The sequence below is a fragment of the Diachasmimorpha longicaudata genome, chromosome 16 (genome assembly GCF_034640455.1).
Source record: "Diachasmimorpha longicaudata isolate KC_UGA_2023 chromosome 16, iyDiaLong2, whole genome shotgun sequence".
NCBI lineage: Eukaryota > Metazoa > Arthropoda > Insecta > Hymenoptera > Braconidae > Diachasmimorpha > Diachasmimorpha longicaudata.
In genome coordinates this window covers 5,353,837-5,378,278 of record NC_087240.1, presented here as the reverse complement: position 1 = coordinate 5,378,278, position 24,442 = coordinate 5,353,837, and the positions used below count along the sequence as shown (strand labels likewise).

Genomic DNA, 24,442 nt, shown 5'->3' with positions numbered 1-24,442 from the left:
AATCGTTTGAAAATAAATTTAAACTTAATTATAAAACGTACGTTTTGCACACAAACAAATATTGATAGTAAATCAATTCCCATCGAACAGGTAAAAAACGAATTCAGGTTTAGTTAGAAAAATTATTTATTCATGAGAGAAAACAAAATACCTTAAATTACATCATAAACTTATCCTTCTGCTGCGTTAATATTTTAGCAGAAGACTTAGCATCAAGGAAAAGTCCCCCCACTTCCTCAATATCTTCTTTCTTAATGGTCGTCCTGCCATTGACTTTGGCTGTGAGAGCAGCCGGTGTCAATAGCTGAACGACATAACGCAAAGTAGTGGTGGTTCCAAGATCCCCAAGTGCAGTGAACGCGTCATCCTCCAGTTGAAGTCCTTCGGTGACAGCCCTGAGCTTCACAATCTGTTCAATTTCCGCTTTGGAGTATGGAAGTGTTTTGATGATGAGAAGACGATCGAGAAGGTCAAGAGGAATGCCATGAGGCGCTACGATATCTTCCGTCCCCCTAATCACACAATGTCCTCTGTTTGTGGCGAATATGACAATAGGAGCAATAGCACTCTCGAGGGAACGATGAAGATAGGTAAATGTTTCAATATCCAACATGTGGACCTCATCGACGAAGAGGACTCCTGGAACTAGCTCTGCTATTCCCTGATCGATGTACTGATTGACTACTTTGTTTATCTCCTTTCTCAGTTTGTCTGGAATTATTTTTATGACGTACAATACATAATACTTGAACATTTTTTTATGTGAAAATGAAATAAAATAACTTACCAGTAATTTCTGTCTTCTTTGGCTTCATCAATTGCCCCATCATCGACATTATATCCTGACCCCCCTGTGGCTTGGCATTGGCCACATCCAGATCATGAAGTGTCACGTCCTGAATAACCTCCTTTTTCTTATGAACATCCCCCTTAGGTAGTGGTACATACTCCTCAGCCTCTAGATCGAATTCTGTGGCATAATTATCACTTCGTCCCTGTCTCTTGACAGCTCCACTATTAGCCTCAATATAGATCACATCTCCAGTTTCAACTTTTTCTTTCTGCAGTGATTGGTAAATCGAGGGATCCAATTTCAACTGTTTCGTTCCCTTAGCTGTCTTCAGTCCAATTATAACGTGGGAAACAGTCTTACCGTACCCTCCCATGGGATTCTCTGTTTCAACAGGAGTTAATTCTGTCACTTCACCCTCATAAACCTCTTTCGTCTCTTTTATTCTGAGACCAATGGCTCGTCTGAAGTTCTCCATGAGAACTTCAGTCTTTTTTATCTCTGAACTGTAGACTTCTGATCCTACCATTGGACAGAAGGGCACTTTGTTGCCTAGTTCCTGGGCAATGGCTAGGGCAATAGCAGTTTTACCAGTACCTGGGGGGCCTGCCAGGAGAACAGCACGACCTGCCATTTTCTTAGACCTTATCAGATCGACAATAATCCCCGCAGCCTAAAAGCAACCTCTCACGTCATTAATTATTCTTTAAAAATATCATTTTGAAAATTATTGATAACTGAGATTTCCTAACCTCTCGTGCCTGTGCCTGACCCACGAGGCCGGCTGCTGATTGTATTGCTTCTCCATTCTCGTCCAGTCCTAAACCTTTTATATGGGTATGGGCTGATATTCTCTGCGTCTTAGCAGAGCTCTTCACTTCTTCGATCTTCATTTTTGCGTTATTTGAGTAGATATCACCACTGGGTTGTATGGAGACACGTTTTTGCGATATTGACAAAACAATCGAATGGGGGAAGCCATTGATAATTTACCCCCACTCCTATTTCCCCCACTACTCCAACAAAACTCAACGGTCAAGACAGCTTTTGTGTTTGAACACGAAGAGAAAATCTTGTATTCCACGCTTTCTCCTATTAATTGTGTAAATAACGGCCGATTACAGTGCAAAAATTAATATTATTGGATACTCCGTAATCCTGACAGTCACAATAAGATACTATGAAGGTAAATAGAAAGAATTTCGTTAAAATTCTCTCATGTTTTGAGTCAAGAACTTGTGCTTATGTGGAGACCCTCTTCTCTGCTCACCAATTGATCTCCAAAAAATATGTTCTATCTCCAGGAAAGATTTGAGCTCACTATCCCAGGTGTTCATTGTAAATAATTGACGAGTTGAAGACAAATATCAACGAAATTAACTATGGATAATTTCAGAAACAGACAAAATGCAGAAATGAGAAGTAAGTGATCCCTCATTATCAATTTCTTTATTGTCCTTCTGCCATGGTTATCTGTTTCGATAACACTTCTATTCATTAAATTGCAGAATATACTTTATCATTGAAGAATCGTCTTCAAAATAAGCTCCCACAGACAGTGAACCCAAAACTCGACAGAATAAGTGACACATCAGATCCAAGTGATTCCCAGAATTTTAAATTGAGAATTTCTGATAGTTATTACGTTGAAGATTCTGACGAGGAAAAGTCCACCAAAATCGACGTTAACAATAAAGCAAGATCTGTGAAAAATAACAATGAAGTTATTGTTATCAGCGACTCTAGTGATGACGATCGAGAGCCAGAAGGTCAAACGTATAGATCCTCAACAGAGGACAACAATAAACGAAATTCCTCAAGGGAAATGGTGAGCGTTGAGGTGTCTGATCAGGATGACGAGGTTTTCACAGGCTCTTTGACTAATGGGCAATCCACAGGATCAAGGAATGGGTCAAGGAGCCACAGCCGTGCCCAGGACTCCTCAGACTCTACAAACTTTGAATTAAAATTCGAGGAGAATGATAAAGAGAGCGTGGTTGACACTTCCTACACAACACCAGCCAAGAAAGTCCCCTTGATCACCGGAGGATTGACTACTGGGGTTTCCACAATGACTTCTGAAACATCTGCAAGGCTAAATCAGCCATCAACGAGCAGTACCAAGAAATTTGGAACCCCAGGATCTACGAAATTGAGTCAGTGCACAACTCCATTATCGAAGAAAGAAGCTAAAAACCTGATGAAGATCATCAGATCCAAGAAAATAGAATCTCCACTGGTCTCTGACAAGAATCATATAATCGCAGAGACAGATTCTGACTCCGTCGTGACTGACGAGGAGCCAGATGGCAAGGTGTCCCACCCAGCCTGGATAGACGACAGTGATGTAGAAGCTTCTCCTGTTCCAAAACCCTCCATAACTCACGTGACTAGATTTCTAAATCCACCAGACCACGCTGACTGCCTGTCAGACGAGAAAAAAAAAGACATCTCACGATGGCTGCTGAACAATTGTTCCAGTGAGAGGAGTGACGATTCCATCAGCAACATTTCAGGTAACAATAGAAACAGTAGTTCTAGCTCAGGACACAGGAGCCTCGAACGACTGGAGCTGAACTACGAGACTCCAAATAATCGACAGAAGTTTCGAGACAAATCAAACACTCCAAAGGTACAGAAACCTCTGATCGACTCGTCTCGAGGGACACCTCGTCAATCCCTCATGGATGATTACTTAAAGAAAACCAAGAGCAGTAGCAAACTTACATCCAAGAAATACCCCCCAGTTATTAAATCAAAGACTGTCGCAGTGTCTCCGATTATCGATACCCCCAAATCTAAAATCGATGACTGTGCCGACATCCTGGACAAATTGTATGGGACAGAATGGAGGGCGGCAAATCTCTTTCCAGTGACAGAGCCCAGAAAGAAAGTTGTGTTGAAGGACAGAGGAGTCCAGACCGAGTGCATTAAAAAACCAAAGAAACCTTTGACGCAATTTGAGCACAACTCAAAAGACAAGAAGTCCAGGTATAGGGACAGTTTTATCGTACACTCGTCAGACTCTGAGGAGAGCACTGGAGACACAACTTACATGACAGCCCTGACAAATCCAAACCTCTCCCGACTGAAGAATTTGGAGAGGAGGGAGACTCCAAGGAGTTTAAACACAATTAAAGCTATTGAGATTTGTGATTCTGATACCGAGGAGGATACTCCTGGCAAGAGGCCGGTGGACAATAAAAAAAAACTTGTATTCAGCGATGATGACGATGACCATGACTCAGAGACCAGTGAGTACGATCCTGATGACATTGTCCTACCGAAATCGGAGTTACCAAGAACTATTCGACCTCTGCATAAATCAAAAATTCCAACGAGAACTGTAGCTTCTTCGAAATCTGATGTTCGACGTCAGAAGCCCAAGAGTTTCCTAGCTTCATTGTCAGCATCAGTTCCTCTAGAGGATTGTCATGTGGATGCTAAAAGGTATCGTCTGAATTTCAAGAACACCAAGGAGGACCTTGTCAAGGTACTGTACAAGATGTACAACGAGAAAATATTTGAAAATAAATTGCCCCCTGATATGCTGATCGAGTGGAATGTTCGTATGCGAGGAACGGCTGGATTTTGCTACAACAAGAAGGTCAAGACGTTGACCGGGTTTGTAAGGTCGTCTAGAATTGCTCTGGCCACGAAAATCGTGGATAAACCCGACCGGCTGAGGGATACGTTGGTTCACGAACTGTGTCATGCAGCCACTTGGCTCACCAATGAGATTTCCGATGGGCATGGGCCCTTCTGGAAGGCCTGGGCTATGAAGGCCATGAATACTTTTCCTGAATTACCCCCAATCAAACGATGTCATGATTACGAAATCTCTACCAAATTTACGTATCGTTGTACGCAGTGTGGTTACAGGTATCTATGACGTTTGTCTTCGCTTGGGATTTTTCATTCAATTTTTATAAATAAAAAATCCTTGATTTTTTTCTCTAGTATTGGACGTCACTCCAAGTCACTGGACGTGCAGAAGAAGCGTTGTGGCTACTGTTTCGGTCGTTTTGAGTTGCTATTGAATCGAGTGACAAAGTCAGGAACAATGCAGCAGATCCCAAAGACCCCTAGTTCGAAAGAACCCTCGGGCTTTGCATTATTCGTAAAGGAGAATTATTCATCGGTGAAGAAAAATCGTCACGGTGTTCCTCACAAAGAGATCATGCAATTTCTAGGTCAGCAGTTTTCAGCTATTAAATTATCCAAGCAAAACAATAATGATCGTAAAAGTCCCGAAGAGTCTCCATGATCATCGTACTCAGATGATAATTGGCACATGATAATTTTTTTTGTATATAGAAAAAAATGGACATTTGATAAGTGTTTTAGTATCCCTGTTGAGCAATCCTGTTTTTTTAATTGTAAATAATTATCGCTTGAAAATTCCTCCGTATTCTAGGCTTGCGAGAGGCACATCGGTATTTTTATAAACAAAGACGTGTATTTAATCAGAAATATGAAGATCTTGACGAACGACAACGTTTTGATCATCTAGGGGAGATATCACAAAGATAAACTTCTATTGACAGTGATATCTGAAGGCTGAAGGAGTTCGGAGGGAAAACTGGGGCTCGATTGAATTTCATATGAATTTATTGAAGATTATTGAACAATTTTTTAATTATTTTTCTATTTTGAACAGCCGCCAATTTTACCGTCTCCCACCCCCACAAGATGACACACTGGAGATGGTGTAAATATTAATAAACAGACGTGTAATTAATTAAAAATACAGAGCTGTCATTATATTTAAACCTGTAAAAGACTGGAGCTTTATTAAATTTCATATGAATATGTTGAACATGAATACGAATTTATTAATTTAATAGCCACCCCCACCTGGCACCCCTTCGCGAGTTCCAATTTTTTCAATTCAAAACACCGAATCTCTAGGGGAGCAGAACTGCCTCGAATGGCGATAAATCCCTAGGCCAATCAAATCGAATTCCATCCAAATAATTATTTCTGCTGACCTGACCTCATTGTTGCCAAGAGTTACTGAGCAAAGCACGAATTATTCGACTCTTTCATCAGAGACCCCGATAATCTCTGGTTTCATTAAAAAATAAGGGTTTATATCAAGAATTTGGAGTCTCTCACTCGTAAATCTAGCTCTACCGAGTATTCAAGTGTTTCTCATCCTGAATCAGCAACTTCAGGGTATTGACAATTACCAGCGGCACGACGAATACACCACGTACCCCCTCCCCTGAGAAATTTGTAGAGAATAACTCAGGGGGAGCAGTAGCGCACTCTAAAAACAGTGAAGCTGAGAAGGTACGAAAAAGATAGTGAAACGAGGTGCCGAGGAAACAGTGGGTAAGAAGTTTAATATCCCAATGGTGTCCATGTCGGTGTCGTGTTCAAAAAGGACCACGTTGTCCCAGTGTAATTGTATCATTTGGTCATAAATTTCCGGACATTTAATGATCAAGTTGTACGAATATTTTTAATGTGAACAATAAAAGTTTTATCAGTGATTGTGCTTATGTATAATGTCGGAATTAAAACGTGTCGCACCACAGACCCTCGAGTTATCTAGTACCCTGAGCAATGCAACTAAAAAGGAGAAGGGTGAGAAGGGCAAACGTCTCGCGCCCTCATTTCGTTTTGAGCTGTTACTCGATGATAAAAATGAAGGTGGATATTCGGAATTCACTTATGCACATTTACTTAAGGCTGCTGAGGTCAGTATGACAATGGGTTATATTCTCATATTAATTTGGGTTATATCTCCACAGCCGGTAGCCCGCGTCGTTCTCGCGTCATGCTCAACTACACCATCACGTACACCCAATTATTATTATATTTTCTTCCCCATTGATAATGTTTAATATTGAGTGTAGAAAGGCAGACGTCATATTCATGACAATCACGTCCATTTTAACGGTTAAAGGAAAAATAGTTGAGCAAGTGGCTTGTTTTATTCCACATCGTATGGAACTCAATTATTCAATTAGCCCCTTTGCTCCAGATAATTACTGCTTTTATGGTTAGGTTACTATTTTTCATTCTCACCGATTGGGTCCCAGATTTTTTCCATTCCAAACCGTATGGCTGATGTTTTGACCGCTTTACAATTGACGTGAAGTGGAAGGTCATGCATGGTAGAAGACAGTCATCGATCTGTGGACATTTTTCATAAATTATTGAGTATTTTTCAAAAAATAACAATTTCATAATCGAGAGGAAATTACTCATTAGCATAACAATAAAGTCCCCTGCGTAGATGTGACATTATTAATCGTCTAGTAGACATTCTCAGGCATTCGAGCATCTGTTTCATCCATCCAGGGACAATAAAGAGAATTTTTATCATAGGTCTACACCTCTTGTTTGTGTTTCGTACGTGTAGCGCGCACTGTCGAATCATAATCGCTCTCCCCTTCTTCCTCGACTTTTCTGTCTCCCAGTGCGTTTCATTGGATGAGAAACAGTCTCCAAAGGATATTAACCCTCTCATGCATGACACGGACGAGAATTGTATCGCGAAGTGGACATGGGGGGGAGAGGCTGTGTCAGGATCCGTAAGGATAATGCAATGGGGCAAGAGAACGCGGGATCGGTCAGGGAGAGGGTGGTGATTTTTACCGGGAGAGGGATAAACTGTCCTGGAGTTTATGGTGCGTGCGTGTGTGGGGAGAATTCACCCGGACATTTATTCAGTGATGGAATGTCATTGAAATCGGTATCTCTTGGAAAAATAATGCACATCAGATGAATTAAACATATCCAGATGCTTTGAAATTTTTTGGCAATCTTGAGCCCTCAATGAAATGTTTTTTCATAATTTTTCTCATGTAATTTACTTGGAAAATTAATTCAGAGCTTAAAAATATTAAAAGATACCATTTTAACGACAATAACCATTATTCGAGACTTTAATGGCAGTGTTGTTACCAACGAGTATTTGCGCAAGATTTTAATTTTCGAACAAACCTTTAGACACCCCAGAAATACACCTAAGAAGATTTATTAGCACCCACTCATTTTCACCGCGAGCCCTCCCCCTGTCTCTCTTTCCTTGTAGACCAGGAATGACAGCGTGAAATATCGCGGTACAACACGAAATGCTCTTACCATTAGATGCCCACGTTAACTTGAACTATTGAGTCACTGTATTTGCTTATACTCTGCAGAAGAAGAGGAATAAAGAGGCCAAAAGTGCGGAGGAGAACCCTGCAAATGGGCTAGCACCGTTCGACGAAGATGATGATGATGAGAAACTACGAGAAATTGCCAGACGATTTGAAACTAAATACGTGAGTTCATTATAAGTGAATGAAGACAAATTTACAAATCATGAGTTTACTGGCAGACTTGTCATGCCTTTGAATTTAATTACCCCAATATTGGAATTTTCTAGGGAGGCAATACAGTTGGGAAAAATCGCAAGAAGTACGACGATGATGTAGACCTAGGAGCAGGATACGACGAAAATGACTCATTTATCGATAATACTGACGCGGTAAGTCCTCATCAGATCTTTCATTCATATAGAAATTACGAAAAATATTTCACCAATATTTTCAGTACGATGAGGTCGTTCCAGCGGACGTCACCACAGCCTATGGAGGATTCTACATCAACAGCGGACCCCTCGAATTCAGTGTTAAAGCAGCCGAACGTGATTCCCTCATGCATCGCAACAATAATAACAACAACGAGAATGATACTAGTGAAAGTAGTGAGGACGAGGTTGAAAACAGTAATAGTTCAGTGTCGAAAAGAAGGGGCACCCGTAGTCTCAGTTCATCGGATGAGGATGATACAGAGGAGAATGCCAGCGAACCTCCCTCGAAGGTATCCACACGAAAAATAAATTTTTTAAACATATGATTCACGTTGAAATAATTAATTTCAGAAATCTAAAATGGACGAGAACGGCGAAAAGAAGTCCAACCACGAGGGTGTTCCCAAGAAGAGAAAAAAGCTCATTTCAGATCAAGAAGGAGAGTACAATAGATTAAAAAATCCAGTCGAGGATAAACGTGAGATGATGGAGATCGATCGAGTGCCAAACGATAATCAAGAAGACCGAAAAAAATCAAAGGGTGATGTATCGAAAAAGGACAAGAAATTCGATCTGAAAAAATTCGAAAAAAAATCAACGACCAATGGTCTTGACGAGAAGAAACCCCTGGACGTGAAGAAACCCGATGGAAAAGCAGCGAACATCGATGACGCCATTGAGAGTGTCGTTAATGATGGAAAAATTGATGACGAATCAAGTCGTGACACATTGGATTCTAACAAGTCACGTTGTGGAGCAGCTGGTACATCTTCGGATGGCGAGGACAACGATAAAACTGAGCTGCCTCTTCTGGATCAACTACCAGAGGAGGTCAAGGAGATTATTAGTAAATTGAAGAAGCATGTGCTCAGCAACAAAGAGGGTAAAACGAAGATCTTTGATACCAATGTCAATTCCATCTTACTTCGACTTGAAAAGAAATTGAAGGGGTTGGATTCTTCGTCAGCTCGATCCCAGGTCTACAGTCATATATCAGATTTTATGGGAGTGGGTAAAGTGACGATAATCAATCGTGCCAAGAAACTGTGCGTTCAGGATGCTGAAAATCGTGTTAATGGACCCATTGAGAGGTAAATCTCCTGCTTTGTCATTCTTTTAATTAGCTCCAATGAATACGTCAGCGTATTATTGAGGAATGGAATCGTAATTACCCACCCTAAAATAGTTCTGACTTCTTCCAGGTTAAAAGAGATAATCAAGGAGACCATACCGATGGTTGAGGAAAAGTATAATATGGAATCCCAGAGGATGGCCGAGGAGAAGTAAGTGATTTTGTGCATTCCGCGTATTTCCTCATTTCGGTAGATAAAATTGATAACGTGTAGGTTTGAAGTAATTGGATTTTATGATACTCATTGTTATATTCTGTTTCCCTAGCCCTCATATATTCTGGAATATTTATCGGTACTGTGGGTAAGCTGCCCCCCCACCCAGACCTCTTTCGAATTCATTTTATCTCCCTCAGAAGTTCCATGAATTTTTATAAATAAATTTTACGTTTCTTATGGGATTCATGGGTAACGATTTTTCATCATCGTCATGAAATGATTTCATTGAAATGTAGAAAGAGGTGCCCGGGGCTTTTTATCATCAGTATCATCATCCCTTTTCCTCAATCATCACTATGAGAGTGAAGTCTCGTCATTACATCGATACTAAGTCTTTTTTTTTCTTTGTCATAATGTAGAAGGTTTCCAGCTTCGGTATCAGATGCTGACAGTAGCGACGGAGATGAGAAATCCTTGGACAAATCAAAATGTCCGACTAAACGATACCCTTGGTCTTCAGAAGCGAGGTATGTGCGAATTCCAAATTATGAACAATAAAATTCCCATGAATTTTATTATTGACATGAAACTTTGCTCTCATAGTTGTCATATTTTTATAGAAAATTGGTGTATGAAATTGCGACTATATGGCGACACTATTATGCTATTCGAAAACCGAGGAAAGAGAGTGTAGAGACATTTGTATCCTCTTTCCTGGAGACCAAGGTCTTGCCTCTGTGGCCAGCTGGGTGGATGAGATTGAATATTTTATTGAAATATTCAAAGCCTGAGGCATCGTGAGTACCATCACAATTCCTGTTGTATTTTTTTTATTTTTTCACGTATTAATGCATGGTTGGAGGTATACAATTTCTATAACGAGAAGTGGCAACTAAAATACTGGTAATTAATTGAAAAACTGGTGAGTGGATTTCTCAGTAACCGCAATAAGAAATTACAAACATTATTCGATCTTTCATTGCCACTTGTATATCTCCAAATCCAACCCTCAAATTAATGACACCTGCTTTTAATTGCTCAACGCTCACAGCCTCTTTTGCATGCGGTTTTTTTTTTATTTTCTGGTGGTTGTATGTTCTAGGGAGGTGGTTATATTGGATGAAACTGTAAAATAATGCTCTCGACACTTGGATCGCTATGTTATTTCCTTTGCGGACCACTAATGCTCAATTCTTTAAGTTTCTCGTATTTTTTTTAACGGACAAGCGATAAATAATGATCATTCATGTGTTAGTAGTTCACAATTTCATTGCGTCTATTTGTTCGCTATTTATTTTATTGCATTGTCTTCTTTTGTGTTCAACGGAGAGCAAGCGCTGGTACCTTGCCCATGTAAATTTCCATATCCATCAGTTGAATTGTAAAAAACTTTTTCATTTTTATTTTTCATTATTTGTTACGAAATGTTAAATAATTCAATTTTCGCTTTCATTCCACGACTGATAGATCCGTTTTTTGTACACATTTGTTATCTAATTTTGGCACAATAAATTTTCTTTATTCTCATTAGTAGAAGAAACCGTAGCGCTGCACTTTTTTCCACTCATACTTCACTAGTCACTAGGTTACTCGTAATTTAATTGGCTATAATAATTTCCGGCATATCCGAATTTTTATGCCTGAATTGTACTGAAATTTCAAGGAATTTGAAAATCCAGCTAAACAGAAGAGCCCTACACTTTCTGTCGCTCAAACCATTGGGATTTCATGGAATTGACACTATTACTTCAAATTTCATTATGCCCAAGGTTGCTTGATTGTTTAAAAAAATCCACTGACTCCTAAAAATCTGGCCAGTTTTACAAATAAAAAACAACAGAAAAGAAACCAAAACCGCTTGAATTTGTTACAGCGCCAAGAGAAAACCGAAAAAACAACGGGACTCAACCGTCCCAAATAATCAGTCATCCCCAGCAATATCAAACTGCCCTGTATCATCGGAAATGACAAATGCAAATACAACCGTGACACCCACAATCCAAGAGCGAGCCAAGACTCCACCGTCTTTTACCGATACTTTTTCAGCAACTAATAATACATTTGGTCTGCCAACGCATTCCTCAAAGCCCTCAGAGCTCATAATTGAGAAGAAACCGGCGACAAAGTACAAGGAAAAGCACAAAGAAACGTCAAAATCTAGTCAATTGGATAATCCAAGCGCCCTCCAGCCCCTGGCGAAGATATCAGTTGTCCCGACCTCGCAATTGATGGCACAAAAGCCGAAAAATCATCCAGACAAATTCAATCCCCTTGATCTAACAAGTAGCTCACTGTCAATAACTCCCGTAAACGACTACCTAAAGTCCGGTAAATCCCACACAGAAATGAAGAAAGATGTTGTATCGATAACACCGTATTCCGAGTCTCCAACAGCAATCAGTGTGATCACCGAGCCATCTCATTCAGTGAAATCAGATTCAATGTCTTACTCAATGTCAAATCAAAATTCTAGCTCGAAACCGGTGTCCCTGAAACAAAGGATATTGCAGGACAATCCAGATACGAAGATAGAGAAGCGCTTTGACGAGCGTGATTCTGATCCTTACAAAATCGAACACAAAGAGAAGAAACGAGACAGATGGTCGGAGGAGAAGCACAAGTCTCACGATTCCAAGAAACGCCGTAAAGAGCACAAGTCTATGGAGCAGAATCAATCGTTAATGCATCCGAAGGCCGATATATCGAGTGTTATACAATCGCCAATGCTCTCGAAAGAGGAACAGGAACAGAGACAGATCGAGGAGACGATGGCTGCCACTCATTATCTCAGTCAGATCATCAACGACGATTCAGCTCGTTCGACCAACGATAAACGAAAAGAAACGGGGGTTATGGGTGAGGATGCTATCATTGGTATTGTTCAATCGAGCGATGAACAGGAAAAAGACGTTCAAATGGTAATGCGATCACTGAAGGAGCTCCAGGAATTGCAATTGCCTAAAACGAGCAGTCAGTATGGTTATACTGATGATTATCATCGAATCTATCCAAAGAAAGATGAAAAACTTAGACTTTCCAAGGAGGATCAATGGTAGTTACAATAAAGTGCAAGAGATGCTTCCATTTATTTTAATAGAAACGAGTCGTTCATTGGGTGAAAGAGAAGCCTTGTTTCAGTTTGTCCGGGGTGTCCATTAATCATGTGACGATGCGATTTTACGCAATCTCCCGAGGAATGTTGTCACATGAGTTTGTTTATGAGAATAAATTGACGAAGAGTGATCACGGGAAGGGGCAAAGAGTCATAGAGATGGCCTTAGGGATGTCTAAGGCTGATTATTTATCTAAAAAACCTCTAGAAAAAATAAACTGCCTTTGAATTTTGGAAATAAAACTAGAAGTGAAATTTTCCATATTACGACAGCGTAAGTGAAAATAAATACATGGGATATTGCCTCTCTCCTGGACGTTCACATGCTTGATGGACACCTCTTGTTGATGTGACCGTGACTGATTATATAAAATTTATAGCGATCAGATACTTTCCAATTTAAGTTATAGAGAAATTGTCGCGTATTTTCTCAATCAAATTGAAGAGAGTGTACATAAGTGCATTGACGAATGTGTAATGCGTATCCCATATTTCATGTACAGTACTTATAAATGATGAATTTATATATTATACAGGTGAAAATCGACATTTCTGTACGATATGTTTGTGTATAACGCAGTGACAAGTGCTCGTAGAAATTTCAATTTGATTTTTCTTTAGTCAAGCGAACAAAAATCATTTTTTTAATAGCTCTGCATCACGAATTGTCCATATTAATGATTTTTATCCATGTTAACGATTTCTCTTCTTCTCCTAGTTTTAGGAAAGATTGAAGGTAGCTACTTGTTTTTGTAGGCAGCATTACGTGTCTTTAGAGTAAATTATTACTGAATAGATATAATTTTCGTATTAATATTTGATGAAGAGAATTTTAATTTTTACATGTATGTAAAGTGATAAGTCCCTCGGAAATTTGTCTTTCCGAATGAAGTTTAGAAGTTGAAAACCATTAATTGTACAATTTATATAAATAACAATTCTTCTGAGCCTTTTTTTCACGTTGCGTTTGATAATAGAGGAAGAACAGAAAATTGTAATTACAGAATTGGATGGTAAACTTAATGTAAATTTTCAACGTCAATGATATTCCATTGAGGATTTAAAATATAAGTTTTGAATATTTTTTAAAACTTTCCTCAATTTTTTATCGCGTAACCCTACCCGAAATAACGACAGCCAAATGGACCCTTTGTTCTCACCCCTAACAATAGTGTAGGACATCGATCGCCAGTAATCAATAATTCATGATTTGGTTAACGATCGGTGAGATTTACAGGTTCGTTTTCCATTTACAATTGCATGCACTTAACCGAATGAGAATTTTCACTATTGACGATATCCCCCTTGAGCTTCGAATAAAATTTCAAAGTTCGGTTTTCCCTTTTTCATAAATCTTTGTTCCTGGTTGTCATGCAGCTCACGCACTTCCCCTCATTGATTGACATTCAGAAATATTTTTCATACAAAAATAATAAGTTTTTTCAGCACAAACCTTGCGAATTTTTATTCTCCTCTTCAACCGACATGGTGACTTGGATATGGCGCCAAAAGGGAGAGAGGAACATCCTCATAAATGTTCAGATCCCCATAATTTTGATAATTTTCTTGGGAGGTCTTCTACCCTCGTCCATCATGACTACAGTTCAGGAACACGAGGATATCCATCCCCGCTAAGAGCAGGGGATAACACAGGACATCCATCAGTTCTGAAATAACAATTCGTGAATCCCCAATCATGATAAGATATCCCTCCAACCGAAAAACTTACGAGGATCAGCGTCCATTTGCAACTGGGTGATGCTGTCGTGAATGATCAAATGGATCATAGTCAGATAGACATTGAAGGCATTCATGCACATTCGCACAAGCCAATTGTGTTCCGAGTCCCTGATAATCTCCTGCATTTGTGCAACTCCCTTAGTCCCAAAAAATTTAACAAAGAAAATGTCCGCAATAATTTTGAGTTGTTTCTGCACCTCACCGCACCACCACTAGCGCCACCCGCTTCCCTCCCCCCCATGACGTAATGCGCATGCGCTTGTGCCACTAATCGTTGAAGCCCTCTGCCAGCTGAGTGACCTTGCAGTGTTTGTAAACAGACACACGTTGCCGTACCAAGTGCTAAGTTAATTGTATCAAGTGTTTGATTGTCTCGATACCAACAAAGTATTTCTCTCCCGATTCTCATAATTATCCGGTAGCCATTGTGACGAAAATCCATGGACATGGAGCAGACGTGTATCGTGGACAATGAAATGGTGAGTCTTAAAAAATGATTAATACCCAAGTGTTACATTGTGTGATGCAAAATGGGAGGGAAAAGCATAAGTATCATAATCGATCCCATTCCTCATATTGTCGAGCGTTTCTTCATGTGAAATGTGATATTGATTTTCTCCAAATCCCCTGAAATCGTGAAATCTCGCGATAGGGGCGTCAATTTCTTTGTGAAAACACGGGTTCATGGGTCATAAATACGACAGTCGTTGGGCGTTCGAGGGTGAAGAGAAAGAGGGGGAAATGGTGTGGGCAAGCCCGAGGGGGGGGGCGGGGGCTTTGTACAAACAAGTCAGCTTCCCAAGAGCACTACACCGCGGCGCCACCCTCGCGGCATTTTGGCGGGTTTTTGCTAGCGCGGGGGGGATCTGCCCTCCATTGCTGAGTCAGCAGTAACACAGAGTCCAAAACAGACGCGTGATCGCGATAATGGCAGGGATTTTACCGAAAATAAGTGTATTATCGCGGGTTAATGTCTCAGAAGATGTCCGATGGACTTCTCCGTAGTGTAGACCAACGAGTGAGTGGGGTTTTGTGTGTTCCTGATGATAATTGGGATTCGGCTGTGGCCCAGCGACAAACGACAACGGTATCCAGAGATGAACAACAATTTTGTAAATATTTATTCGTAATTATCAGTTTTTTGACGTGATAATGAAGGTGATGGGTATCATTGTTTCATCGAAAAATAGGGCAAATAATTATGTATCCTGAGGATATCGTTGTTGATTGTCCGGGTGGGCGGGTGAGGGAGGGGGGTCAGGTTCGTCATACGGCTACACCGTGGCGCTGCACTCGCGGCATTTTGGCGGGATTTTGCCAGCGCGGGGGGAGGTGTCCTCCATTGCTACTGAGTCAGCAATAACAGAGTCAAAAGGAGACGAGTGATCGCGATAATGGGAGGACATTCACCGAAACTAAGTGTATTATCGCGGGTTAATGTCCTAGACGACATCCGGTGGACTTCTCCGTAGTGTAGAACGACAAGTGATTGGGGTTTTGTGCGTCATTAAAGATAATTGGGATTTGGCCGTTGCAAAACGCCGAACGCCAACGGTTTTCAGCGGTGAAAAAGCGATTTTGTAAATAATTATCGGTAATTTTCAATTTTCTTGTCGTGATAATCAAGGTGATATGTATTGTGTCACCGCAATGAGGCGCTGGTCGTGTGACGGAAAATATGGCAAATAATTGTGTATCTTGGGGATATCGTTGGGGATTGTATGTGAGGGGGAGGGGGCACCCATTTGCAACAAGCCGTCCCTGGACCAGGCCTTTAGCTCGTGAACTGCGCAGTTGAAGCCGTTGGTACGACGCGTTGCACCGGTAAGTCTTTTTCAATTCACGGTATTTTTATTTTTTACTCCATAGAGACACGTGGAAAAAATTGATTTGGTCCTTTGGGGGATTCGATGCATCGGTTATCGATATGTTATCACTTTTTTCATGTTATTTATGGGAGATATTCATTGACATTTTTTTTATTATGCGTTCTAACCCTTCGGCAACGCTCAAGGGTTTGCCTTCAACTTTACTTTGAATGACTCGTGGTGGGCCTTTGGTTTTGGGGATAATGAGAGGTAAGAGGGGGTTGATTTTTTGCCAAGGGAGGTTTTAGCGATTTCTGAATGGACAGAGAGGGAGAATTGACAGCTATAGACGTGTGCCGGGTCGATTATAGATCGTGTCGTGGTTTACCAGTGGTACATAGGTGTAGTCGAAGGTACTGCGCAATTATGACCTTGACATGTAATGCTCATTTCACTTTAAAATCATTTATCTTTGGTGAATTAGCCATGAATGAGGTACATCTAATTGGGAGACATTAAACTTCGCGTGAATTTTTGGTCCTTCCATTTATCGTTTTAATGAGACTTTGATTTTTTGAGTTGAAAAAAAAAATTTGAAACATAATTTTTCAGTTTCAATAATAAATTATTAAATTTATCATTTTTTATCGATTCCCCACAAGAAAAAAAATAGTTTCTAAATGGCGTATGTTTTTATTCACTTGAAATCGGTTCAATATTTTTTTTTCTATTAGTGCATCATTAATTTGTCTTTATCAGCGTAAACTTTGAATTTCTTGACTGAATTTTGTTATAATTTCATGAATATGGAAGCTTCTGTAACTTTGTCGAGTAGCCTAGACCCGTTTTTAGCCGATTTTTTTGGGGGTTCAAGGTCCTTTGAAGTTTGTCGCCCCTCGTGCAAATGTGGGGAAGAATTTGCACAATAATTATCCCTTTTTCGAGGATATAGGGCCTGAAGTATCTTCATCACAGTTCTGGTGAGCTGAGGAAAATATTCCTCGAATAATTAAACTTGAACATCAAAAGTTGCATTAATTGATAATTAATGTTGAATTGATCGTCGAGAATATGGATTATCACATGAAGAAGTCACTTCATCAGAAAAATGAAAAAAAAAAACGGGCGTTAAATGCAACAAGACATTCCGCGGCTCAAATATCCGTTCGATTATGTATTCAGGCAAGCGACTTCCGGCGAACATTGGTGACCGGGTGACAAATGGGTTTATTGCAGGAAGGGCTGTATATTATGTGGCGCATTCCCTTGTTACTTCCGACGCGATGGGGGAAACTGTCGTCCATTTGGATAGAATTCTGATTGAATTTTGTTGCTTAGATGGAATAAATTTTACACAATGTACATTCAACTCAAGACATATGTTGCAGGGACCCTTGAAACTACGGTTAGTTGGGAGAAGGTTAAGGGAAAATTACAGTAAAGTCAGCATCCGTACAATATTCGAAGTTGGAAAATTTCTTCACCCCTGAAAAATGAAATTATCGATTACTCAAGTGTCTACAAAGTTTTGAAAGGGAACATTCTGAACAAAACAGGAGAAATTTGTTCATGAACGCTGAAGGGAATAGTTCTGAATTCAAGCGTATCCGGTTGTTTCATTCAGATGAGCAATTAAGTGTAGTTAGACGTCCAACAGCTAAGACATTCCGGGAAATGAGAAAATTTCATGAATTTAATATTAATGGTCTGTTGTAAACTGAGTAGTCTCTGACGTTGGTACTGTAGAATGAGAATCTGCAAATGTTCATCCAAATGCCCAGAAAGTCTTCTTAATTTGCATGAAGAATTTCTGTTCTTTATCAAGAATGTTGGATCACAGAGGTCTGACAATTATCCTGAAACCACTAAAATTCATTTTCAATCCCTTTTTGCATGGCTTTATCCACAATTTCGTTGCATATTTACCACGTTCATTCGCTAATTATTCTTCTCACTAGTAAACTTTCCGCAAGTGTAACTGTGAGGTGAGATAACCGGGTTGAGTTAACGGTGCTGTCATAACGTGGAGAAACATTTAGAATTTAATTCAATTCTTAAGTGCCTCTATATTTCGTGATTAAGAGTTGGCATAAAGCGTTAAGTGTTTCTCACTTTTATCGATAGTACTTTCGCAGACTTAATTGGTGAGATTAAACCTTCTATGGGAATTGGATGAAAACTCTGGAGTTGAATTCAGAAAAGTTTCTCGTTGATAATGTTTTTTATCCAAAATGCTTGAGCATTTGATGGTCAAGTTTTTTTTTCGGTAAAAAGAATTCTCGTAAATTGTCTGCGCCAGTTGCTAACATCTTTCTGGGAGTATAGGGTCGTGTTGACTGACAATAACAAACATTCTATAAGCATATTTACGAGGGACAAGATAGTGAGGGAAAATCCAGCGAGTTGAAGGGGCAAAAAAGGCATGCACAGTGAAAAGCAGCTTTGTACGATAACAACCCGGGACAACCAAGGTGGAACTCGGTTTTGTAACAAGAAATAAAAAATAACGAGGAAGAAAAAAGGCAGCTTGACAAGAAGGAAATCGGCAAAACTCGGGAGACGAAGAAATTGAGGATAGCGATGGAAGGGAGTGAGATGAGGGGGAGAAGGGTAGTTTGGAAAAGTGGGTGGTGTAGAATTAGGGGATGGGAAACAAGATTAAAAGAAGCGAATGGAGAGATGAAATGAGTGGAAAGTACCAACAGGCCGATGGAAAAAAGAAATTCTAGAGGAAATCCATAATTACAGTTTAATCCGCCCCAGCAACTAAAGCTTTACAGATAGACGTGGATTGCAACGTTGATCGGAGATATCCGAGTGGTAGCAAAACGACCAATCGACTGTGATAAGTAGTTTGAAGATTCTTTCGGAAAAAATGGCTCAATTAGTTTGCGTCATTTAGCCATGATTATTCTTGTTGAGGGCTGAGTCTTTATTTATTTATATTTGATAGTCAAAAATGAAATGGATGATGAATTGTTACGAGACAATCTTCTATCACCAAGTGTTTGTTGTCTTAAAAAAAATCGTTTTACCGGAAGAATCGTTTCTGATGGGAAACAGTGAGTCAATGGCAATGTACCAAATATTTTGAAGGGATCGTTTTGTCTCTGCCAGTTGGTTTTTCTCCCCAATGATCGATGTACCATGAAAACTACTCCAGATGGATAGCCCTAGCTTGTAAAAAATCTCTTCAATGTAAGCTGGGACTCGATCATTCGTCTTCTGTCGCGATTTTGTCAGCGAATGTAATCTCAATTGTTATATCCATGTGTAATATTTATCATTTTCCATGTTTCAGGAGGGTTCTCGTGGTGATCGGAAAGAGGGGGGCAAGCGAGGACGCAAGCCCGGAAGGAAAGCGGCCGACAAGGCGGACATGAGAGCCAAGCTTGGTAAGTGCACTACGCAGTAAAGTGGATACTTTCCAAAAAACGACCGAGGGCGAGAATGAATTATTTACGAGGAGATATTCCTTCGCGAATACTTAAAAATTCAAGTGTTTTAAGTTGAAGAAGTAATTCAGTGGAAATGACACTACAATTTCCATCATTAATATACACATTTTCTATTTTTAAATAATATTTTTCCGTATTTTTACTCTCGCGACAGAAGCTCTAAAGTTTTTATTATTGCGAATTTTACGGTAGATTATTAGCTATTTTTTTAAAGATAATTTAGTACTATTTATTTCCATTGTAGTCATGCGTTTCCTTTGTTCTATCATCACGATAGTTTCCAGTAGTTGTTATCACTGGGTTAGGGGGACTGCCCGACGACTTCTCCCCTTGTATTTCTGACTACACAACACGTTTTCAAGGCAAAAACGCATAATTATCTTGTAATGTGGACAGTGATGAATATTCGCGGGATGTTCAAGCTTGATAGAACTTTCAAAAATACCAGCTTTAATAGCCGCGATTTTTCTATAAGCTTTTCTCGGCAAGAAAACTCGGAATTCTCTTCTCTTTGAGATTTATCAGATCAATGTTACGTTTATTCGTGATTGCCAGATATTTCCATATTCCATTTCCTTTCTCCTTTGTACTATAGGATGCCTATTCCCGCCCTGGAAGATAAACTTCCTTTTTTGAAGATGAATTTAACCAATAACCCTTAAGTATGGTCTTTGAGGTCCCAGGTGGCTCTTCATCCCCAAATAATTTTTTTTAATCAGACAAATTTTATTGAAGACATACTGACTTCGTGAAGTATAATATCAGATTTTTTTCCATTGGAAAAATTAATTTTCTTCCCCGAAAATCCAATATGCTATAATATTGCTTTATGCTTCAACCCAATCGACACCGAAGTCTTTTTTTAATAAAATTCGTCAGAGAAGGGAAGAAATTGTGCAGGAGAGTGATATTTACTTGGGGCTTGTTTCCTTGCTAATCTTGGAAAGTTTTAGAGCTTTCATTCGGAGAAACTCCTTTGTGGAAAGCGACACCACGAGAATACCTAACAACAATGTTGTTGGAAGACGGCCTAGTGTCATTTATCTTCCTGATTATCCCCCTATTTATCTCAATAGTACTAACTGGTTTCCACAGTCCCATCACGATGCGTATTCTCATCTTTTCTCATAGTTCCCTCACTTCGGAAACTTCCCCGGAACCGTTATTCTCAAATTTGTAAATAAAACCGAGACTTTCTTAGGACAAATAGTTGGAATTATTTTGTCGTGATGGTTCAAATCACTACGGTGATAAATCTTTCTTGAGTAGTTAAAACTCGACGGGTGTTCAAAAAGTATCCAAACTTTACCATCTACGGTGTTTCCACTTGAAAAACCCTACAAGTTATGTCACTTGACATCCAATACGTGGAAACCACCCGGAAGTATAATTAATTATTTCATGAATACCGTGGACATTGTCCTGCTTATGTTGAAAACTTTGACAACTTACATTTACACATGAACTCTGTTGAGAATGACAGCACGAGGATTTTTAATAATTATTTTGAGGACTGCCCAGTGTTATTGATTTCAATCGCACTGAAATATTTGTCCAGTCCCCTCACGGATGCTTCTCCCTGTTTGTTCTTATCATTGAGTTAGGAAAACTTTTGACAAGATCTTTCCTTCTCACATTTCAACGGTGATTTTTCTCCGACCAAACACTTGTGATTATTTTCTTGTCAAGTTTCATACGAGTCCAATGAACAATCGTTACTAACAATTGAGTTAAAAGACGGCGGAGGGTCATTGATATCAATCGTACCCACGTTTTCCCAGTTTCCTCCCGCTTATTGTCCCTCCGTTGATGGAACAATTTAATTACCGTTACTTCGTTAACTATCAGCTGCCCTGGAATTTTTTCTAGACAGCTTGTTATTTTTTTTTGCTATTAAAGTAATGTCAGTAATATCCTGTGATATCCTGTGATATCCAATAGCAGAAATCAGTCAGTCCTTTTCACTTTTAATCTCCGAAACTATCCGAATGTTATTGGTGGCTTAAGCGCCAATCCCGCACGAGGGTAACGATATATAAACAAAGCTATCGGCGGTATCAAGCGGTTTCCCCAATCGAAGTACCGATGATGCTTAACGCAGCTTAATCTGGAGTAATTCCAGTGAAGTACGGTGATCGAACAGTTACTACCCCCAGATCACAACGATAAAGTTATAGATCCACAAATCATTGATGAAAGAAATCCTACAAGATCCTGAATACATAATCCTTCCTGTCCTGAGAAAATGTTGAAGAAGAGAAGATGCACATGGTAAGATCTAATGTTTATCAATAGAATGATAATAATCAGTGGAAATAATCTGACGAGTCAAGCTCTTGTTCGATCGTAATTTTCAAATGTAAACTCATTATTTTTATGTTCAACCACATTCTCTCCTGCAAACTCAGCCTCTCGGTACACGATTTTTTATAATTTTCTTGTTGAAATTCGGCAAACAGTTCCCTATGTTAACCACCATGTTAATTCATTCACGGCATATTGAACTTTGAATTTTAACAAATCATTAACTTCCATTTTCCCAACTAAAAACTTTACTCTGTAAGTTTTCCTTCCACCTGATGTTATCTCCCATTGTGATGTATAATCAATTTTTATAAATTGAGAGTTAACTACATAGCTTGTCAATATTTTCCAACAGAGCGTAGTCGACAGAGTGCGAGGGAGTGTCGTGCCCGTAAGAAGCTGAGGTACCAGTACTTGGAGGAGTTGGTGGCCGACAGGGAAAAAGCTGTTCTCGCCCTCCGCAAAGAGCTCGATATGGTAATTTAGTTTATTGTACAAGAATTTCTTATCTACTCTGCCTGGATAAAAAAATTGTTTGTCGTGAATTCAATAATTCATTAGGACACAATTGTCTTTCAAATTATTGATTTCACGGCAAAACCTTAGCGTGACGTTTCATTCCTAATCAAACTGATTCATATTTGCACTTCACTTTCTACCTCTCTTGATGAACTAGGTGACAGTGAAGAGTAAATAAAAAAAAAATCCCTGTCAACAGAAATGTTTTTTTTTTTGTTTCTACTGAGTGTGTTCGTAGAACGGGCGATGGACAATTTTTTTTGTTACTCATATCTACTGAGTCCACACCACAAAAGTGTCTCACACCCAACAGCTCTTTGTTCTTTCTATATTGATGTTTGCTTCCAGCCAGTCCCTTCTATTTCTTCCTGGGATTCGAGAAAATAAACCCCTACCTCACAATTACTCCTACAAGGATCAAATATCGTGGGTTCAATACCCCAGGAAGTTTTATGATATTAATTACAACCGGTATTCTATTCTCGTGTTTCACGGTACGATCCATCAATTATGTAAATTTTGTGAAATATTAATTTTCCAGTATCGATCGTGGGGACAAGAACTCGACGCTGGACGTGTTCCCGAGGGCCTGCAGGCAATGCTCGAAGAACTTGGAGCCCTCAAGAAGGAAAGGAATAATAATTAGTTTTAATACAACAAAGTACCTCTGTAAAATAAGCATTTTAAATTATCGTACCGTTTTTCGTTGGGTATTAATTGAACTCAATTATTTAAATTTATAAAACTCTGGCGTCTCTATGTATGAAATTTTCAGTTGAACAGAACAACATTTTCTCCAAATTCTTTTATGTCTTGTATTATTTATCTGTCGCTATCGTACTGATATCTTTCGTTACAGCTTCATGGTGGAATTGCATTAGCATTATCGAAAAAACATTACGTCGTGGTTGTAAAGATAGAGAGAGGATGGAGATTTTTCATGTTGTTTACTCGGAATTAATCAGAGGAACATATTTTATTTATATGGATTCTATAAAAATTCTCCATTCTCTCGATGGAAATCGGTTGGTTCTTGTCTCCATTTGAATTATCACGAATGCATGAAATAAAACTGGAGACACCAATTACCCGCATACAGTTTTTTCCCCGAGCCAGTCGGGGGGTTTTGTATCTTTTTACGAAACGTCAAAGTAATCCGTGCAGTAAAAAAATACAATACGTGAACGAATACAGAGATTACCCTCGACATTCGCATTTCATTCGTTTAATTAGAGGTCGAAAGTACCAGCGCAACTTCGTAACACGTACACAGTATTCACCCAGATTGCATTTCCTTTTTTTTTTATTTAACATTGAAGGGAGGAAATTAGATTTGTATGTAAAGTACATGGGGTGCGAAAATTCAATTATTTTTAAGTTTCCTTCGTCGAACAAAAATTTATCGTTTCGCTCAGACAGTTACAGTTGTCGGGCATTCAGTTGGTACTCGCACTTTAGCAATTTTCTCAGTTTAGTCGGGAGACAGCTCTTCGCGATCTGTATTTGAAGTTGCCAGAGTGATTAGATGTAGAGAGTTGACTTCCTCAGCATCGTTTACTCAACGCGAGGAAATGACGAAATTTTCTCCCTTTCACTTAAATCCAAGGAGAACGAAATAAACTGTTTCTCTTATTTCATATTATTTTTGCGCCCTTGTAATTTACCTCTGCATAAGATTTTATGGAAAAGGGAAATTTCAGATGGTGTCCTTTTATTCCGTATTACTCTCACCCTTATACTGGAAAAATGATATTTACGAGTGTTGGTTTAGAGCAGTAGTTTGACATGTTGATGACTTATCAAACATCAACGTGACTTTATGATTCGCGCTTGTTACTCACATTCGCGGGGTCATTATACTTCACTCATTTCCCGTCTTTTATCGGCTGTT

At 39.4% G+C, this 24,442-nt stretch overlaps 4 protein-coding genes across 7 annotated transcripts; 3 read left to right on the top strand and 1 right to left on the bottom strand.

Annotated features, from left to right (window-relative positions):
• Positions 1 to 108: 108 nt before the first annotated feature.
• On the bottom strand, positions 109 to 14,601 carry LOC135170195 (ruvB-like helicase 1). Of its 2 annotated transcripts, XM_064135778.1 has the most exons (6): positions 14,452 to 14,601; positions 14,176 to 14,389; positions 6,827 to 6,934; positions 1,543 to 1,882; positions 788 to 1,463; positions 109 to 711 (listed from the first exon to the last, which is right to left on the bottom strand). In XM_064135778.1, exons 4-6 carry the CDS (start codon positions 1,681 to 1,683, stop codon positions 158 to 160), a joined length of 1,371 nt encoding a protein of 456 aa, XP_063991848.1. In that variant the 5' UTR covers positions 1,684 to 1,882; positions 6,827 to 6,934; positions 14,176 to 14,389; positions 14,452 to 14,601; the 3' UTR covers positions 109 to 157. The 2 variants fall into 2 exon arrangements, with proteins under 2 accessions (XP_063991848.1, XP_063991849.1); XM_064135779.1 differs by lacking the exons at positions 14,176 to 14,389; positions 14,452 to 14,601 and adding an exon at positions 7,006 to 7,120.
• LOC135170193 (germ cell nuclear acidic protein) lies at positions 1,813 to 5,615 on the top strand. The gene is made up of 5 exons (XM_064135773.1): positions 1,813 to 1,976; positions 2,095 to 2,212; positions 2,299 to 4,672; positions 4,751 to 4,983; positions 5,208 to 5,615. The coding sequence occupies exons 2-5, from the start codon at positions 2,173 to 2,175 to the stop codon at positions 5,321 to 5,323; spliced, it is 2,763 nt and encodes a 920-aa protein (XP_063991843.1). The 5' UTR covers positions 1,813 to 1,976; positions 2,095 to 2,172; the 3' UTR covers positions 5,324 to 5,615.
• LOC135170191 (yemanuclein) lies at positions 5,901 to 13,797 on the top strand. Of its 2 annotated transcripts, XM_064135770.1 has the most exons (10): positions 5,901 to 6,495; positions 7,948 to 8,070; positions 8,175 to 8,276; positions 8,342 to 8,611; positions 8,673 to 9,412; positions 9,524 to 9,604; positions 9,720 to 9,755; positions 10,030 to 10,137; positions 10,231 to 10,407; positions 11,484 to 13,797. In XM_064135770.1, exons 1-10 carry the CDS (start codon positions 6,304 to 6,306, stop codon positions 12,664 to 12,666), a joined length of 3,012 nt encoding a protein of 1,003 aa, XP_063991840.1. In that variant the 5' UTR covers positions 5,901 to 6,303; the 3' UTR covers positions 12,667 to 13,797. The 2 variants fall into 2 exon arrangements, with proteins under 2 accessions (XP_063991840.1, XP_063991841.1); XM_064135771.1 differs by lacking the exon at positions 9,720 to 9,755 and having other exon boundaries at positions 5,906 to 6,495; positions 11,484 to 13,796.
• A 149-nt stretch (positions 14,602 to 14,750) lies between the features above and the next one.
• Positions 14,751 to 23,352, top strand: LOC135170199 (REPTOR-binding partner). Of its 2 annotated transcripts, none has more exons than XM_064135791.1 (4): positions 14,751 to 14,941; positions 19,572 to 19,665; positions 22,388 to 22,509; positions 23,093 to 23,352. In XM_064135791.1, exons 1-4 carry the CDS (start codon positions 14,903 to 14,905, stop codon positions 23,195 to 23,197), a joined length of 360 nt encoding a protein of 119 aa, XP_063991861.1. In that variant the 5' UTR covers positions 14,751 to 14,902; the 3' UTR covers positions 23,198 to 23,352. The 2 variants fall into 2 exon arrangements, with proteins under 2 accessions (XP_063991861.1, XP_063991859.1); XM_064135789.1 differs by lacking the exon at positions 14,751 to 14,941 and adding an exon at positions 15,352 to 15,574.
• Positions 23,353 to 24,442: the final 1,090 nt, after the last annotated feature.

What these genes read in the sequence shown, in the direction of transcription:
- LOC135170195 (XM_064135778.1), bottom strand. Translation starts at nt 1,683, where the DNA reads ATGAAGATCGAAGAAGTGAAGAGCTCTGCTAAGACGCAGAGAATATCA. An exon ending in GTCAGGCACAGGCACGAGAG is followed by an intron (nt 1,464 to 1,542) that starts GTTAGGAAATCT and finishes GGTTGCTTTTAG; the next exon opens with GCTGCGGGGATTATTGTCGA. An exon ending in AAAGAAGACAGAAATTACTG is followed by an intron (nt 712 to 787) that starts GTAAGTTATTTT and finishes AAATAATTCCAG; the next exon opens with ACAAACTGAGAAAGGAGATA.
- LOC135170193 (XM_064135773.1), top strand. Translation starts at nt 2,173, where the DNA reads ATGGATAATTTCAGAAACAGACAAAATGCAGAAATGAGAA. An exon ending in ACAAAATGCAGAAATGAGAA is followed by an intron (nt 2,213 to 2,298) that starts GTAAGTGATCCC and finishes ATTAAATTGCAG; the next exon opens with AATATACTTTATCATTGAAG. An exon ending in AGAGATCATGCAATTTCTAG is followed by an intron (nt 4,984 to 5,207) that starts GTCAGCAGTTTT and finishes TCCGTATTCTAG; the next exon opens with GCTTGCGAGAGGCACATCGG.
- LOC135170191 (XM_064135770.1), top strand. Translation starts at nt 6,304, where the DNA reads ATGTCGGAATTAAAACGTGTCGCACCACAGACCCTCGAGTTATCTAGT. An exon ending in CCAGCGAACCTCCCTCGAAG is followed by an intron (nt 8,612 to 8,672) that starts GTATCCACACGA and finishes AATTAATTTCAG; the next exon opens with AAATCTAAAATGGACGAGAA. An exon ending in AATATTTATCGGTACTGTGG is followed by an intron (nt 9,756 to 10,029) that starts GTAAGCTGCCCC and finishes GTCATAATGTAG; the next exon opens with AAGGTTTCCAGCTTCGGTAT.
- LOC135170199 (XM_064135789.1), top strand. Translation starts at nt 15,506, where the DNA reads ATGATAATTGGGATTCGGCTGTGGCCCAGCGACAAACGACAACGGTAT. An exon ending in GGACATGAGAGCCAAGCTTG is followed by an intron (nt 19,666 to 22,387) that starts GTAAGTGCACTA and finishes ATTTTCCAACAG; the next exon opens with AGCGTAGTCGACAGAGTGCG. An exon ending in TCCGCAAAGAGCTCGATATG is followed by an intron (nt 22,510 to 23,092) that starts GTAATTTAGTTT and finishes TTAATTTTCCAG; the next exon opens with TATCGATCGTGGGGACAAGA.